Source organism: Mercenaria mercenaria, chromosome 1 (assembly GCF_021730395.1).
Source record: "Mercenaria mercenaria strain notata chromosome 1, MADL_Memer_1, whole genome shotgun sequence".
Taxonomy (NCBI): Eukaryota; Metazoa; Mollusca; class Bivalvia; order Venerida; family Veneridae; genus Mercenaria; species Mercenaria mercenaria.
The window spans coordinates 4,978,560-4,994,921 of NC_069361.1; the positions used below are offsets into that span (position 1 = coordinate 4,978,560).

At 34.7% G+C, this 16,362-nt stretch overlaps 1 protein-coding gene across 7 annotated transcripts in view; it reads right to left on the reverse strand.

The window, feature by feature from the left end:
- The window catches only part of LOC128555614 (E3 ubiquitin-protein ligase UBR2-like), a 98,314-nt gene that overhangs the window by 22,765 nt on the left and 59,187 nt on the right, over window positions 1-16,362 (reverse strand). For all 7 annotated transcript variants that reach the window (XR_008370211.1, XR_008370209.1, XM_053538441.1 and 4 more), the window contains 15 exons: window positions 15,423-15,547; window positions 14,044-14,096; window positions 13,334-13,451; window positions 12,930-13,133; window positions 9,755-9,878; window positions 9,204-9,298; window positions 8,519-8,769; window positions 7,997-8,152; window positions 7,434-7,574; window positions 6,924-7,088; window positions 6,650-6,750; window positions 5,679-5,842; window positions 3,099-3,186; window positions 1,068-1,220; window positions 27-266 (listed from right to left, as the gene is read on the reverse strand). Coding sequence is in view for 5 of the 7 variants with exons in the window: in XM_053538441.1 (XP_053394416.1) it covers window positions 27-266; window positions 1,068-1,220; window positions 3,099-3,186; window positions 5,679-5,842; window positions 6,650-6,750; window positions 6,924-7,088; window positions 7,434-7,574; window positions 7,997-8,152; window positions 8,519-8,769; window positions 9,204-9,298; window positions 9,755-9,878; window positions 12,930-13,133; window positions 13,334-13,451; window positions 14,044-14,096; window positions 15,423-15,547 (2,178 nt within the window). In the remaining 2 variants the exon portion in view is untranslated. The remainder of the gene's footprint in view (window positions 1-26; window positions 267-1,067; window positions 1,221-3,098; window positions 3,187-5,678; window positions 5,843-6,649; window positions 6,751-6,923; window positions 7,089-7,433; window positions 7,575-7,996; window positions 8,153-8,518; window positions 8,770-9,203; window positions 9,299-9,754; window positions 9,879-12,929; window positions 13,134-13,333; window positions 13,452-14,043; window positions 14,097-15,422; window positions 15,548-16,362) is intronic.

Sequence of the window (16,362 nt, forward strand, 5' to 3'; positions counted from 1 at the left end):
TATTCTTGCAATGAGTGTTAACATACCAGAGCTTTCCTGATCAAACAGCAGCAGTATCTGTATAAGGTGTACAGCCATCACTAGGTGTAGGGTATGCAGGTCATTATCACCACCAGAGGGCAGTTGTAGGTAGTTAGTGGGAGCCACAGATGTATCCAGGTGCAGACTGGGTAATGACATCACCAAGGCAACAAGGTAGTGAAACATGTCAACATCTAGGACACACTGCTCTGTCTTCTTATTTTTACATGCATCTGGGAACAGGACTGAAAAATAAATTAAAGCATGTTCATGATTATGAAATTTTGTAATTGGAAACTGGTTAAAGTTTTACCTCTCTTTTAATTATATCCACTATGAACATTTAAATTCCAAGCTGTTGACAACAGCAGTGCATACATACACAGATTACAAATGCCCTTTTCAATTACAGCTTTGCTTATTAACTGTATTTATTTGGCTGTAAGACAAATAAACTTAAAAAATATTTCATGTCTGAAATCATTATTCGTCTAATAAGCAGATCAAGAATATATACCAGTATAAGTCTTACAAAACAATTATTTACAGGACAGTTTTAATACCTGGCATGTTAAAAATTTACAACTTTTCCTTCAGCTGAGTATAAGTTTGAGCTATGTAATTTAAAGCACTCATATAACATACTCATTTAAAACATGTTGATACCAGCACTGTAAAGATTGCTGTGCCAATATCTGCATAATATTTAGCCCAGGATCAAATGTATTTCGATAGTTTATAGATAGATGTAAATTCCAGTTTTTTTCTTCACCCATTTTATAAACTGGCCTTGAAATAAACCAATCATTTTACATGTAAAATTAGATGCAGTAAAAAAACATCTACATAATAGGTGAGTGAACATGATACCACAAAATATTTCCCTTGACAACATGAGATTCATTATTATTGTTGCCTGTCTCTAAGAGCACTTCCAAAAACATATTTCTATCAGATCTCCAACAAAAGTTTCCAAGGATGATTATGACTAGTGTTTACCGAGAGCATTCATCTTCACTCAGTTTTTAATAAACAAAACCACTTACATGACAGAAGTCTTATACAATGTTGTTTGACAATGTCTGTATTAATGGCTGGACTGTAGGCAGCAGCTACCTTGACCAATGACCGCAGGCAGTCACTCTGTCTACTGGACATCTGACCAAACAATGGTTTACACTCATCTCTCAGGATTTGTTCTGTAATAGAAAATCAAAATCATGTCATTAAAACATTACACTACATGCACATTTATGTACAAAAAAAAAATTCTATGAGTCATCACTGCTTCAATTAATTTAAAAGTTGTTCATGTCTATTAATGTTTTAAGTCTAAAAATTTAACTTATATTGCTTTAATATATTTTCTATTGGAGCATGGTAATAGAGAATTGGTTTCTCTCTTTATCCAGATCTATGAGCCAGAGTCATGTCAAAGAAATCTACACATAGCCTGCACATGTTATGTCCTTTAGAATAATAAATTATTTTGTAATGATTATAAATTCACTACCTCTGGACTAAACATGAAGACTTCACAACTAAATCTATGGAATGAAAATTTACTAGTATATTAACAAGAGCTGTCCGTAAGACAGCGCGCTCGACTTTTCTCAGTGCTTGACTCTGAATTAGAGCTTTGCCAGTAAAAGAAATTCCAAGTTAAAAAGGGACATAATTCTGTCAAAATTCAAATCAGAGTTATGGGAATTGTGTCTCCTGATGTAGACTTTGATAGAAAATAACTATTTTGAGTCTCAAGTCAAAAGTTTTAATAGTAACTGAGATATTTGACTTTATCAAAAATTTTAACAAAAAATTCTAAGTTAAAAAGGGGCATAATTCTGTCAAAATTCAAATCAGAGTTATGGGGATTGTTTCTCCTGGTGTAGACTTTGATGGTAAATAAGAATTTTAAGTTTCAAGTCAAAAGCTTTGATAGTAACAGAGATATTTGACTTTATCAAAAATTTTAACAAAAAATTCTAAGTTAAAAAGGGGCATAATTCCGTCAAAATTCAATCAGAGTTGTGGGGCTTGTTTCTTCTGGTGTAGATTTTGATGGTAAATAAGCATTTTAAGTTTCAAGTCAATAGCTTTGACAGTAACAGAGATATTTGACTTTATCAAAAACTTTAACCAAAATTCTTAGTTAAAAAGGGGCATAATTCTGTCAAAATTCAAATCAGAGTTATGGGGATTGTTTCTCCTGGTGTAGACTTTGATAGTAAATAACTGTTTTAAGTTTCAAGTCAATAGCTTTGATAGTAACAGAGATATCTGACTTTATCAAAAACTTTAACCAACGGCGACGCCGACGCTGATGCCAACGCCGGGGCGAGTGCAATAGCTCTACATTTTCTTCGAAAAGTCGAGCTAAAAATAAAAATAAAATTCCATTAAATTATAACTTGAAGGGATATGAATCTATAGTCTCATAATTTAAACTAATTCTTTTTGTCTGACTAGACATGTACAATTGATGAAACAGACAATTAAGATGTCCACTTGTCATATTTCAGACAGTAAAATGCTGTTTTTTTTTCCAAAATATAAATCCCTAGGCGTGTAAGTAATAGAAAGAGCAGTGAAACTAGAGGGTAAACGATTTGTACGAGGGGGCGTAGCCCCCGAGTATAAATTGTTTACCCGAGAGTTTTAATGTTCTTTCTGTTTTGTACCATAGCCATCCATATATGGAAGTTTTAGGCGGTCCACACTGCCATATACAGCAGTTCAGTGAGTACTTAAAATCCTTGCTTTACAAATGTGTAAAGCCCAGGTAAAATAAACCAATACTAGAGCAGAAAATCAATAAAATACACCTTGCTGTCTACTGTTCCAGACACTCTGGCATACTTTCCTATCTAACAGTGCGGTAACTAGCGTGCGGGTGCGGTAACTACCTGCACACTTTTAGTTACCGCACCCTGTACTCAAGTGTATAGAAATTATCTGCACCAAATTTATTAAGAAAAAACACCGAGCTATGATACAATGTCTACATATATATCTCACAATACAGTTTAAACTAGCACCATGTCATTAATTATGAAGACTACAATGAAAGAGATTACCAATGCTCTGTATGGAGAAGGCACAAGTATTCCAAACCATGATAGAGACTCGAGAGTTGTCATCATCTGGATCTACTCCTAGACCAAACTGTAGGTAGAAATAAGTGTGTCAAATTGTAAGCTGACAACTAAAAACTCTGATATAGTGATTTACATTTCTAAAACATTATTTGTAAATTATATATTATACCAGATTTTTATAGTGCCCATTTGATAATAAACACGTTCAAAGGAGTTTTATACATAGCACAAAGGCATCAACTCAGGACGTCAAATTCATCCTCTACTACTACAGACACAGAGCAATTTGACCAGAGGGACAGAGTGAGACAAAGCCCCCAGAACAGAGAGAGTGAGAGCAGTCCTTTTAGTCCTGTCTAGCTAATTTAGCCTTGCTCTATGTGAATAGACAGTCTATTCTTTAACATTCCTGGTGCACCAATATACGCAAAGCCATCTTTCCTGGAAGGCCTCTTAGAAATTTTTCGTGACTGGACCAGGATTCAAACCCCGGACCTCTGGATTAACAGTCAAGCGCTTTACCACTAGACCACTAGGCAACCTACAATACCATGATCTTAAAACTCACTCTCTATTCTTTATTCCTTAAAGAAGGCATGTAGCCCAAACATTGGAATATTAGTAAATTGTAAATTTACTGTGTGTTTGGTTTTTATCTACTACATGACTTACATGTAGTCTCTCTTCACAAGTAATTTATGAAGTTTCATTTAATACACTGTCAATGTATTCCAAACTGTATTAAAGGTGTCAATGGTTCATAAAATTGCTTCACTGAGAAGTAAATACATATTAAAAACAGTAATGAGTAAAAGGTCTGGGTTTATGAATTACAAGAGGGTCATGATGACCCTGGATCGCTCACCTGAGTAATATGAGCTACATGTTTCAAATGTCAAACTGATGATAAAATATTAAGAAAGTCAGCAGGTCACATTCATGGTCAATGAAATTCAGTTTTACGATTTGTATGCAAAACTGTGTATGTCATCAAAATTTCAAGGCTGTATCTTAAAAAACAAGAACGTAGGTCAGCAGGTCAAGGCCACAGTCAAGTGACATCATATTACTTGGGATCATCAGGTAATTATAATTAAACAGTCTTGGAAATAGGGTCAGATGATTTTTAAGTATTTTGTCCTATATAACTCATATAATAACTAAGTGACCCCAGGGCGGGGCCTCTTTCAACCCCAGGGGCATAATTTGAACAATTTTGGTAGAGGACTATTAGACAATGCATCACACCAAATATCTAAAGCCTAGGTCGTATGGTTTCAGACAAGAAAATTTTTAAAGCTTTTTCCTATATAAGTCTATATAAAACTTGGGACCCCCAGGGCAGGGCCTCTTTTCACCCCAAGGGTACAATTTGAACAATTTTGGTTGAGGACCATAAGACAATGCTACAAACCAAATATCAAAGGTCTAAGTGTTGTGGTTTCAGACAAGAAGATTTTTAAACTTTTTTTCCTATATAAGTCTATGTAAAACTTGGGACCCCCGGGGCGGGGCCATATTTGACCGTAGGGGAATAATTTGAACAATCTTGATAGAGGACCACTAGATAATGCTACATACCAAATATCAAAGCCCTAGGCCATGTGGTTTTGTACAAGAAGATTTTCAAAGTTTTCCCTATATAAGTCTATATAAACCATGTGACCCCCGGGGCGGGGCCATATTTGACCCTAGGGGGATAATTTGAACAAATTTGATAGAGGACCACTAGATGATGCTACACACCAGATATCAAAGCCCTAGGCCCTGTGGTTTTGGACAAGAAGATTTTTAAAAAATTTCCTTTGGGTTGCCATGGCAACCAGAGTTCTGCAAGGAATTCAATTCTTTGAACAATTTTGAAAGGGGGCCACCCAAGGATCATTCTTGTGAAGTTTGGTGTAATTCTGCCCAGTGGTTTTCAAGAATAAGATTTTTTTAGAAATTGTTGATGGACAACGCACAACGGACTTCATCCATACAAATAGGTTATAAACCAAGTCTTTCCTTTCAACAGTTTCAGACTTTTTAGACATTGATAGGGCTGTCATTGATTGGGTCTTAGAACGACGATACGATTATCAGAAGACAAATATCGATGATACATCGATATATCATTTAAGTTAGATTACAACTGTTTGTCATAGCATACTAGACCTTCCTGGAAATGCTATTTTTAGTTTTATTGCCTACTTTTCGTATTACTGTTTGATTGTGTTGCATTTGTATTTATGGTAATAAAAGAAACAAATAAAAATTAATAAAATCTTTCATTTTTATTTTGCCTTCACTTCTCTTTTGCATTTATCTAGATTTACAACTTTGTAAGCTTAATTGTTTTTGGGGTCTGAGTGTTTATCTGGATAGTTTTTTCTCTCTGTAAAATATCGATTTTTGAAAATTGGAATCGATAATCGATCGACAAAAAAATATCGTTGATACATCGATATCGTTTCTATTGATGACAGCCCTAGACATTGATGAATGATGACCATGAATACTAATGAAAAAAGTTAGAACAGATAATACCTTTAATCTGACAACAAATATATAACTTACAGAATATGCATCCCTTGAAAACTTCCTTAGCATTTCTCTATGTTCTGATGAAAGCCCCGCACTGGCCCCAGCATCCTGTATGCAGGACCACAGGGCCTGGAATTTCTGTGCTACATTCTCTGCCATCTGTTTGGTGACTGTTGTCAATGGACAGGTCTGATACTCTGTCAAATGGGAATTACAACATCTATAATAAGAGTATTGCCAAACAACAGAAATGCCCTACTTAAAGAGGCTTTTGTCATATTTGCTGCCATAGGAACTACAGCCTTAAGTCATCACAGGATCTTAATTTGCCACTTTTCTGTCATACTTTTGGACTATTTTTGGAACAGCAACCGTGTTTTGCCACAGCAACAAAATAAATTGATGTGAATATCCACCCTACTGTATATTTTATTCAAATATTAAGTTACGTAAGAGAAAAAAATGTACTTTTAATCACAGATCCCAATATGTGTAACGAACAAAGAGACAGGGCAAAATGAATGTCCTGGCTTGTAAAACACCAGTAAGGCACAAACAAAGAAGCCATTACTGGCTTGTTTGACCTGGGTTGAACCCCACCTAACACTATTTCTGTATTAATATGTAAAAGATGTCAGTAAAGATGAACTGTGTGCGTGGATTCTAGAAGCAAACATTGTTGAACTTCCAGGATTCCAGTACTAATTATCCACAGGTAACTGACAACTTCCCCACATGAATCTGAAGTGGACGACACATCCAACTTGCTGCTTTCTGTCTATTATCGAAGAAAATTGTCCTTCATTCAAGGATCCCGCAAATTAGTTACATCTAAAGATACAAAAATGCAAAACAACAGCATTGTTATATCTATTTAGATGACAACACATTCACTCTTATCAAATGTAGATTATATTGGTTTTCTTTTATCCTAAGGCTTAGTGTAAATATAATATTTCACAAAAACTCCCAGTTTCACATGAAGGCTACTTTCTGCAACATACCTGCATCATCAAAGTCTTCTGACTCTTTGACACTGTTGATAACTGTTTTATGTATGCCATCCAACCAGTCATGGAAATGTAGATGATTAGAACTGTCGGGGCTACAGAAAATATAGGTAACAAGTTACAATAACAAAGTAATTGCCTCAAATCCTTTCAACATATTCCTACAAAGTAATTTTAAATTTAAAATTATGAATAATGCAGTCAATAATATGATGTTTATACCAAGTTTAAAGGTAAATTACTTCTATTACCACTGCTGCATGCTCACCTTGGTTGAGTTGAAGGGAATATTGCAGGAAGAACAGGTATCACAGAATTGCTTATACATTCACACAGTGGACATAGAAACTCCATCTTCTCTATATCATAGCTAAAATTATGCCGAAATCTCAGTGGACGTCTTCTCTCACGCGCCAATATTGCATCAAAAAACCTGAAAGAAGACAAAATCATGTTACTGCTGGCTTAGGCTGTAGATTTCTTTTCCACATATAACAAATATCTTTAAACAGAAGTAACTGAATCACTTTAATCATGCTTTTAAAAAGAGTCACAAATATCAACATAAACTTTGACCCTCTTCAACATGATTAAATGAATCATAAGTGGACTAAGCAATAGCTTTTATTACATAATGTTATCGCCAAGTGTTTTAGTAAAAGCATTGGTGAATTCTTTGAGATTTTTTAAATTAAAAACACTTTAAAGCAAAGAATTTTGGCCTTTAATGATATACAGACTGTACAGCTGGTTTGTAACACTGAAATACAGAACTTACGTTTGCCAGCAATCTGCATGCATCATGTGACCACAAGAACTTGTATGTGACCCAGTCCTTAAATCTGATCTCATCAATAATGGATCATGTTCTTCACCATGTAGAAGAGCATTGCCACGAGTCAGTGCAAGAACTGTAGACCTGCAAACAGTAAAGTACATTTTACCAACAGTTAAAGGAATGTCAGCTAAGTCATACAAGAAGATAGTGCTGCAGGTTCAACAAAATTTAAAAATACAAAAAGAAACTTAAAAAAATATTTCTCTAACAACATTTTGCAATGCAAAGGTGCCACTTAGGCAAAGCTGAAAGAGATCCATACAAGTAGAGTGGACAAATTCTAGTGAAAATACATAATTCAGTTCAATTGTGCTTTTCCAGCTATGTTAATTACCTTCAGCTCTAGGGCAGAATTGGCAAGACTTGTCACTAGGGTGACAGGGGTACTACACCATTTTTGAACAAAACATTGGTTATGTACCTGTTTCTCTGCAAGTAATTGACAAAATCAGCAAATAAATCTGTAGTAGAGAACAGAAGACAAATTAATCAACTTATCTTACTTTTGAATGAATGCAGTAAGAACCATTGCTCTATTAGAGAGTGTAAGTTCCTGTTCTTCCTGGCACAGTATACACATGCCACACAGTGACGCTGTCTGTCCAGGGGGAGTCCTGTGCGGACCTACAGCTATTGGGAATGAACTAGTATCTGCCTCACTGGAAAATACACATGCAAAATTTGTATCATAAGAATCTAAATGTTACACAGAAATATAACTAATACACTATCAAATTTTTTTGTATGTAAAGGCTTGCTAATAAGATATTAACAATACTACTCATGGTACAATTCATGATAAGGTGACTGATCTTAATTCTGTGATATAAACTGTGTCACAGGAAATAATGATCATATCTGTCCATCAAAGACAATGATCTCTTTCAACCACTTATCAAATGTCTCAAGTTGGACTACTTGCACAATGATTTTCACAATACACTGTTTCACTGTATACCTAACGAAACAGCACTACAAATATTTATACTAAATCTGTTCTATATCAAAGAAAATCCAAATCATACCTGAGATCCATATCTGAGTCAATCCTGGGGAACAGTTCTGTGCTTGTGTTTTCAAACAGCTCAGCATTGTCTTTTATAAAGTTTTTCTGCATTTGTGACATCTGAGCCATGATTTTTTGCCGTCTTTTTTCAGCTGCAACTCTCTTTTTCTCTCTAGCAGCTTTAGCTTTCTCATCCCTCGGTGAAGACACATTCTCTACTGTTTCCATGGAAACTGGTTCATTCTTCATTTGTCTTACCTCGGATAACGTCTGAAATGTTAAGAGTAAGTATTTTACTCCAAATATTCTTTTTCAGCTAAACCATTTGCATAAAGTATGAAACTTTGACTATAGTATCAGTCTTGCATATTAGAACAGTTTTATATCTATTTTGCTGACTCAAATGTATCAAGTCACAGTGAAAGATAGGGGTTTTCAGTTTGGTGAAGGAACATTCATGTACCTTGCATTTTAGATGTGGAAATTAACTTGTTGGAGTCAATAACCTATGACAAGTTGTACAAATGAAAGTATGGAACTATTATACCTTTGTTAGACCTTCAGTGAGGCCTGAAATATGCCATTACAATCATTGTGACAACAATATAGACAATTCTTACTTTGTTTTGTTAAGCTACTTCAACTGTATTACAGTGATCAGACGAGCTATTCAAAAGTTTGGAGCAACATGTCTGATATCATACCTTGATTGTCCAGGTGACTAAATCTCTAATGCTGTCATGTGTGAAGTTATGACTGTTCACTATACCATCTAGAAGTGACTGTATACACTTGCCATCTGAAACATTTATTACTAATAAGTTAATATATGGTTGTGATTTGGCTTCTGACTGTAATGGCACAATTAGTGCAATAATGGCTACCAAGGGCCATTGTAAAACTATGTGTGCCATTAAGACCAGAAGGAACACGAAAGCTGTTTATTTTATCTGGCACACTATAACAAACTGCTGCAATTCAATTTGTATCTGTATAATGTAAAAGTGTATCTATTAGGTATAAAATAATTTAATTTAACATGCATGTGCAAGACAAAAAATCTTGAACTCTTTTATGCAAACATTTTTTTACCTGAAAAAGCTTCTACTGATTATGATAGGAAATGGAGGCAGGGTAATTATATAAAACTTTGATAACAAAGACTCAACTATGACATATTGCATAAATTAATTCTTCAAAAATAAGTAATTGTATAATGCCATTTGATAATAATATGATAATATCAATGTTTAACCTTTTCTGGCATGTCCACCATCCTTAAGTTGGCCACAGGCCTTGGAAAGGAAGTCGAAACTATTATTTCCATCAGTGATTGCACGTCTCTGTTCATGTAGGGCTAACCCAATCAAGTGCAGAATCTGAAATATAGAGCAAGAGAAAAACTTGTAAGTATATAAAGAAATCACCATTAACAACTGTCCCCTTTTTGCTAAGAATGTTAGGTTAATTTTGTTATACTTTCATTGTATCTTTTTTTGAGAAGGAATACCTATTTGACATCATCACCCGCATTGTATGACACAAGGGCTATAATACTGGCACAAATATAATGAATTGTCCCACTTTTTACTTAAAATTTCCCGTTAATGTTCTGATGCACTTTCCCTTTGTCTCTGTTTTTACCACATAAATTTGAAACAGTCGTTCCACATAGTCACCCACATCATACTGCACGAAAGCCATAAATCTGGAACAAATAGGTCATGAATTATGCCCCCTTTTTACTTAAAATGTTAGGTTGATGATGATGTATTTTCACTATATCTTTGTTGTCAAATCTAAACAGTGCTTAAAGTTGTGTTGCATATATCTTCAAAAACATGTCACTTAGAGTCATGAAACAATGTACAGTGACAGGAAGTGGGGGTACCTGTGTCCTATGAACACTCATCTAGTTTCAGATTAAGAAATCCTAGCTTTGACGCAGAAATTAAAAGAAAAAAGATTTTTCTTAAGAAAATTTTGGTCCCCTCAATCAAGATGATTAAAATGGTTATGTACCATCAGTCAAGATCAAAACTAGATCATATTTATTCAAAATCTTGGTCACTACGTCAAAATATAGATCTTTGTTAACACTCTATAGAGGTCATATTTTGTACCTTTCGGATATGAAACTTTGTCTTTTTGAACTGTAGACTAAATATGAAAAATTTACAGCTACTACACAAGGCCAAGTGATAGAAAATCCATGTTCACACTGTTAAAACTGCAATTTCTATTAGATCTTCTTGAAACTTTCAGAATATTTGTCTATATGACATTTAAATCATGTTTACAACTAGGTTATCTGAAGTAAAAAACTGTGCCACTAGGTTAAAACATAGAAAAATCTTCTGAACTTTCTAAGAGATTATATTAGTAAAACACAGACACAGTGAAAATGCACCAAAACTTTAACTTGAAATTCTAAGTAAAAAGAAGGATAACTCATGAAATATTGGTGTGAGAGATATGGCCATTGTATATAAAGATGTGGGTGTTAAGGTATTAGATCACTAACAGTAATGTTTACAAAATGGCCTTTGCTTGGTATATTCTGAAAGGTAACCGTGTTTTGCACTATTTTGCAATTTTTAAACAACTTTCACCGTGCTGTTTTTTATAAATTTTGTATAACTTATGGTATCTCCTCAAGCTCAAGTAGAGACAAATTTCAAAGTGATAGCCACTATCCAAAACGTTTGCAGAGAACTCATTTTACCATTAATTTTAATAAAAGACACATCAAACTATTGATAAACAACTATAAAACACAAAATAAAAATGTCAATATCATTTTTTCTATGGTGCCTCAAGTAAACAGATTTAATGAGACAGAATTCATACTTCAAGATTGAAAAAATAAGGTCGAATGCTGTGACTCTGTTTTGAATTTTACTTACTCCATTTAAAAATAACCTTAGGGCAGACGTAAAACCTACCTAAATTTCTTCCACAATATATAATCTAAGAGTGAAAGCAAAATAGAGAACTTTCACCGTGTGTAACTCAATATTTTTAAAGATGTGTAACTCTTCCCCTTCTGATTAAATAGTAAATTCACTTTGAACACCAAGAAATCGCTTATAAGATTCATCTTTTTCCATTTTTGTACAAGAAATCAATAATAAGACTTGAAAGAAGTAAAAGCTTACTAGAAAAAAAACAAGAGCACCGCCTTGCGGGTGCTGACGCTCATCTGATTTTTTTTGTATAATAGAAATATTGTCCTACCCATGATTTTCTAAGTCTAAAAAGGGCCATCACTCTTGCAAAAAGCAGGATATAGAACATAAAACTTAACCAAGAAAACTGATTTTCTAAGTCCAAAAGGGGCAATAATTCTTGCAAAAAGCAAGATGGAGTTATGTTTCTTGATGTACAGGGTCTGCTTATGATGGTGAACAAGAGTTGCAAGTTTTAAAGCAATAGCTTTGATAGTTTAAGAGAAAAAGTTGACCTAAACATAAAACTTAACCAAGAAATCTGATATTTTCTAAGTCCGAAAGGGGCCATAAATCTTGCAAAAAGCAGGATGGAGTTATGTTTCTTGCTGTACAGGGTCAGCTAATGATGGTGAACAAGTGTTGCAAGTTTTAAAGGAATAGCTTTGATAGTTTAGGATAAAAGCTGACCTAAACATAAAACTTAACCAAGAAAACTGATTTTCTAAGTCCAAAAGGGGCAATAATTCTTGCAAAAAGCAAGATGGAGTTATGTTTCTTGATGTACAGGGTCTGCTTATGATGGTGAACAAGTATTCCAAGTTTCAAAGCAAAAGCTTTGATAGTTTAGGAGAAAAGTTGACCTAAACATAAAACTTAACCAAGAAATCTGATATTTTCTAAGTACAAAAGGGGCCATAAATCTTGCAAAAAGCAAGATGGGGTTATGTTTCTTGCTATACAGGGTCAGCTTATGATGGTGAACAAGTATTCCAAGTTTCAAAGCAATAGCTTTGATAGTTTAGGAGAAAAGCTGACCTAAACATAAAACTTAACCAGGCAACGCCGACGCAGACGCCGACGCCGACGCCCGCTCAAGTGATGACAATAACTCATCATTTTTTTTCAAAAAATCAGATGAGCTAAAAAAGGAAAATAAGGGGGAAAAAATATGGTCCCAGTAGGGCTTGAACCTACGCCCTCCTAAGAATTGCAGTAAAAGTAGGTTTATGGTAGGAATTGAATACTCTTCAAAAAGGAGGTTCTCTATTAGTGATATAATACCTTAATAAGAAATTTCTATCATAAGTTTGAAGCAAATCCATCTCATATTAAGAGAGATAAAGTGAAACTGCATCAAACTTTCAACAAATGTGTAGACACAGACACAAACACTTTGGTGAGTAGGAAAGCTTTCCATTTACTTAGTTTAGTCAGTCTAAAAAGCATAATCTGTAAATGTTGCATCTACCAGTTACTCACCCTCTCAAGCTGTGTTTCTGACAGTGACCTTGACCTTGAAGCCGCTGCACGGGACAGAATCAATTCCATGAGGTAGATCATGACATCACACTGTAGGAGGTTCACTATGGGGGCAAACTGAGGTTGAAATTTTGGAGGCACTGGAGGGGGTAAAGCCTGGCTCTCATTGTTCTCTTTCTTTCTCTTTACCTGTGCTTCCTCAGACTGTAAAACAAGGACCAAAATACATATACATTTTCAACTGCCCTCTCCTAAGATGAGTATTGGCCTGCTGTAAAAGAAAAACATCAGATAATCTTGACACTTCAATCTTTTATTAGAAAACAAATCTACAGAAACTTGAACACAAATCTAGATGCCCCTAAATTGAAATACTATAAAGCACAACAACAACACATAAATACCTTTGATTTGTCTGTTTTGGTATAATGGTAGAAGTAAGGATTATAGCTGGACAGGAACTCTGGTTTCAACTCGTACTTTCCTTTTCCACCTTGAGATCCCTTTCCTACTGTGACTTTCCTGTATTAACAATTATACAAACTGTTACTGTATACCTGACACAATTCAATATCAATATGAACAGGAGCTCTCCATAAGACAGCCAATCCGTGACTGTTCAAATTGTTGTCCCAGAAGCAGGAATATTACCCTAAATGTTAAAATTTTATCTACAGAGCTTAATCCAGTATCTGCATCAGTTTTGGAGGTAATAACTTGCATGAAAACTTTAACCAGAATTGTCTGAGTCCAAAAGGGGGCATAATTTGGCCAAAATGCAAGTCAAGACTTGACGCTATCACATAGTTTCATAACTCCAAAGACACATGAAGTTTTAATTCAAAATCTGCAATATCTGCATTAGTTTTGGAGATAGTAACTTGCTTGCAAAACTTTAACCAAGATTTTCTAAATCCGAAAGGGGGCATGATTTGCCCAAAATACATGTCAGAGTTATGGGACTTGATCCTGTGAGGTTGGTTATTGACCTAGAAAAAGAAAAAAATAAGTTTCAAAGCTATATGCCTTTAGATGATCTGTTTCTACTGCTTCAAACTATGAAATAATTTCACTTATTTATTAAATGTAAAATGTATGTGTTCAAATTACTAACTTGAAGTTGGCAACATCTTTCACAACATCTTCTAGCCCAGTTTCATGATTGGTCTGAAAGGTAAAACTAACATTAATACACAGCTAAAGATAATCACTACAATATTCACAACTACAGCCAGTAGGGAACTAATAACTATATTTCTTGCCAATCTAGGACAAACACTGAATTAATATATCACACACATCCATATTTCTCACACCACGAAGATTTTGCAATCTATCAACCAGAAATTTATCAACAAACCAACTGGATGATCACTCCTACAACCCCTTCCAAATCTTCATTTTAACAGATATAGAAAATAACACTAACTTTTGGCAAGAAAGCCTCGATACTGGTACAACAGATATTTAATCAGTATGCCAGACAGAGTACAGTTCTAAACTAACATTTTCACAAAGAAAGCCAACAAACATAAACTAGAGCAATCACTAAAGGTGATGAATGTACCCCCCGCATGCACTGACACAGTACATTGCAACTTGACGCACACAAGACTGCATAATTATGTGGACTGTATGTATATAGACTGTATGTATACAGTATAGTAACAAAAAACATAGTCCCATAACTATGCAGAATATTTATCTAAAAAAATATAACATGCACCATGCACAACTAGGGTTGGTACTGATCACTTGTGTGAAATTTCATTAAATTGTGTGCAAGGGTTTGGTAGATTAGGCACGCACAAGATTGCATATGCAGACTGTATGTACATAGTATGTTAACAAGAAACAAAGCCCCATAACTGTGCAATTTTTGTTGCTGAAAGAACCTAACATGCCCAATGCACAACTACTGTTGTTACTGATCACTTGTGTGAAGTTTCATTAAATTGTGTGAAGGGGATGAGGAGAGATGGTGCGCACAAGATTGTGTCTATGTATATAGTATAGTAACAAAAAAACAAAGTCCCATAACTCTGCAATTTTTTTTTCTAAAAGAACCTAACATGCCCCATGCACAACTACTGTTGGTACTGATCACTTGTGTGAAGTTTCATTAAATTCTGTCAAGGGGATAAGGAGAGATGGTGTGCACAAGATTGCGTCTACGGACAGACAGACAGACAGACAAACCTGAAACCAGTATACACCCCCTTACAACTTTGTTGTCGGGGGTACAATAAAATACTTGATTCAACATCACTTTACCAGTTTACCTGGACAGCTAAGTGGTTGGAGTTCAACAAACAACATCTGACTGTAACTGTTTTTAACAACTTTATAATATCTGCATGTCATTTTCTGCATTAGTAGAATAAACTGTTTTACAATAAAAAAAAATATCATATTCACTGTACAGAAGAGTATGAGAAAGATATTTCTATTATAAACAGAGACTGAAAAAAAGTCAACATCAGGACAACTTACATCTTCAGGCAGAGCCTTTGCTAGCTCACTGTGAGCTAGAGGAGATATACATAGCTGATGAATTACCTCCCTTCTAACAATATCTGCACGAGTAACATCCCCAACTCCGATCATATACCGCTCACCTGTAACAAACAAGTGAATGAAGTATTGCCATGCAATACAAAGTCCCCTACTGGAAGGCACCTAATTTTCTCTACTGCAGTATAACATAATGAACTGATATCTGTCAATGATGTATAAACAATATTGTACTATATATACAATATGTTATAACAAAACACTTGGATTAAAATTTATATATATAAAAACCTACAGTTGTTTTCATATTGAATTTTTTTGGCTGATTATAAAAATGTTATCATGTAAATTATTTATAGTAACAACAAAGGGAAATTAATCTTTAAAAAAAAAAAAAAAAAAAAAAAAAAAAAATCTATATAATACAAGTCCACAAGAAACTCTTTACCAGGTAGAGATAGGTCAAAATACACCTAAAAATTGGATGTAACATGCATGCTGTACCACAGAAAAGTGGTCTCGATTTTTCTCTACCGCCAGTAATAAAAAAGTTACAATAAAATCTATTTATAGTAAAACAAAGGGACGTAATTCTAAAAACAAGGGTGCCTCATGGTGGTGAACATTTGGTCCAAGTTACATCAAAATCCCTCCATGCATGAAGAAGAAATGTCCCGTACAAAGTCATTCTTGAATTTGACCTTTGACCTCTAAATATGACCTTGACCTTAGACCTAGGGACCTGGTTCTTGCGCATGACATGTTGTCTCATCCAGGGCAATATTTGTGCCAACTGATATCTAAATCCTGCTTTGCATGACAAAGTTATAGACCGGACAGGAAAAAATCCTCTTGACCTTTGATCTCAAAGTGTGACCTTGACATTTAAGCTAGGGTATTGGGTGTTGCGCATGACATG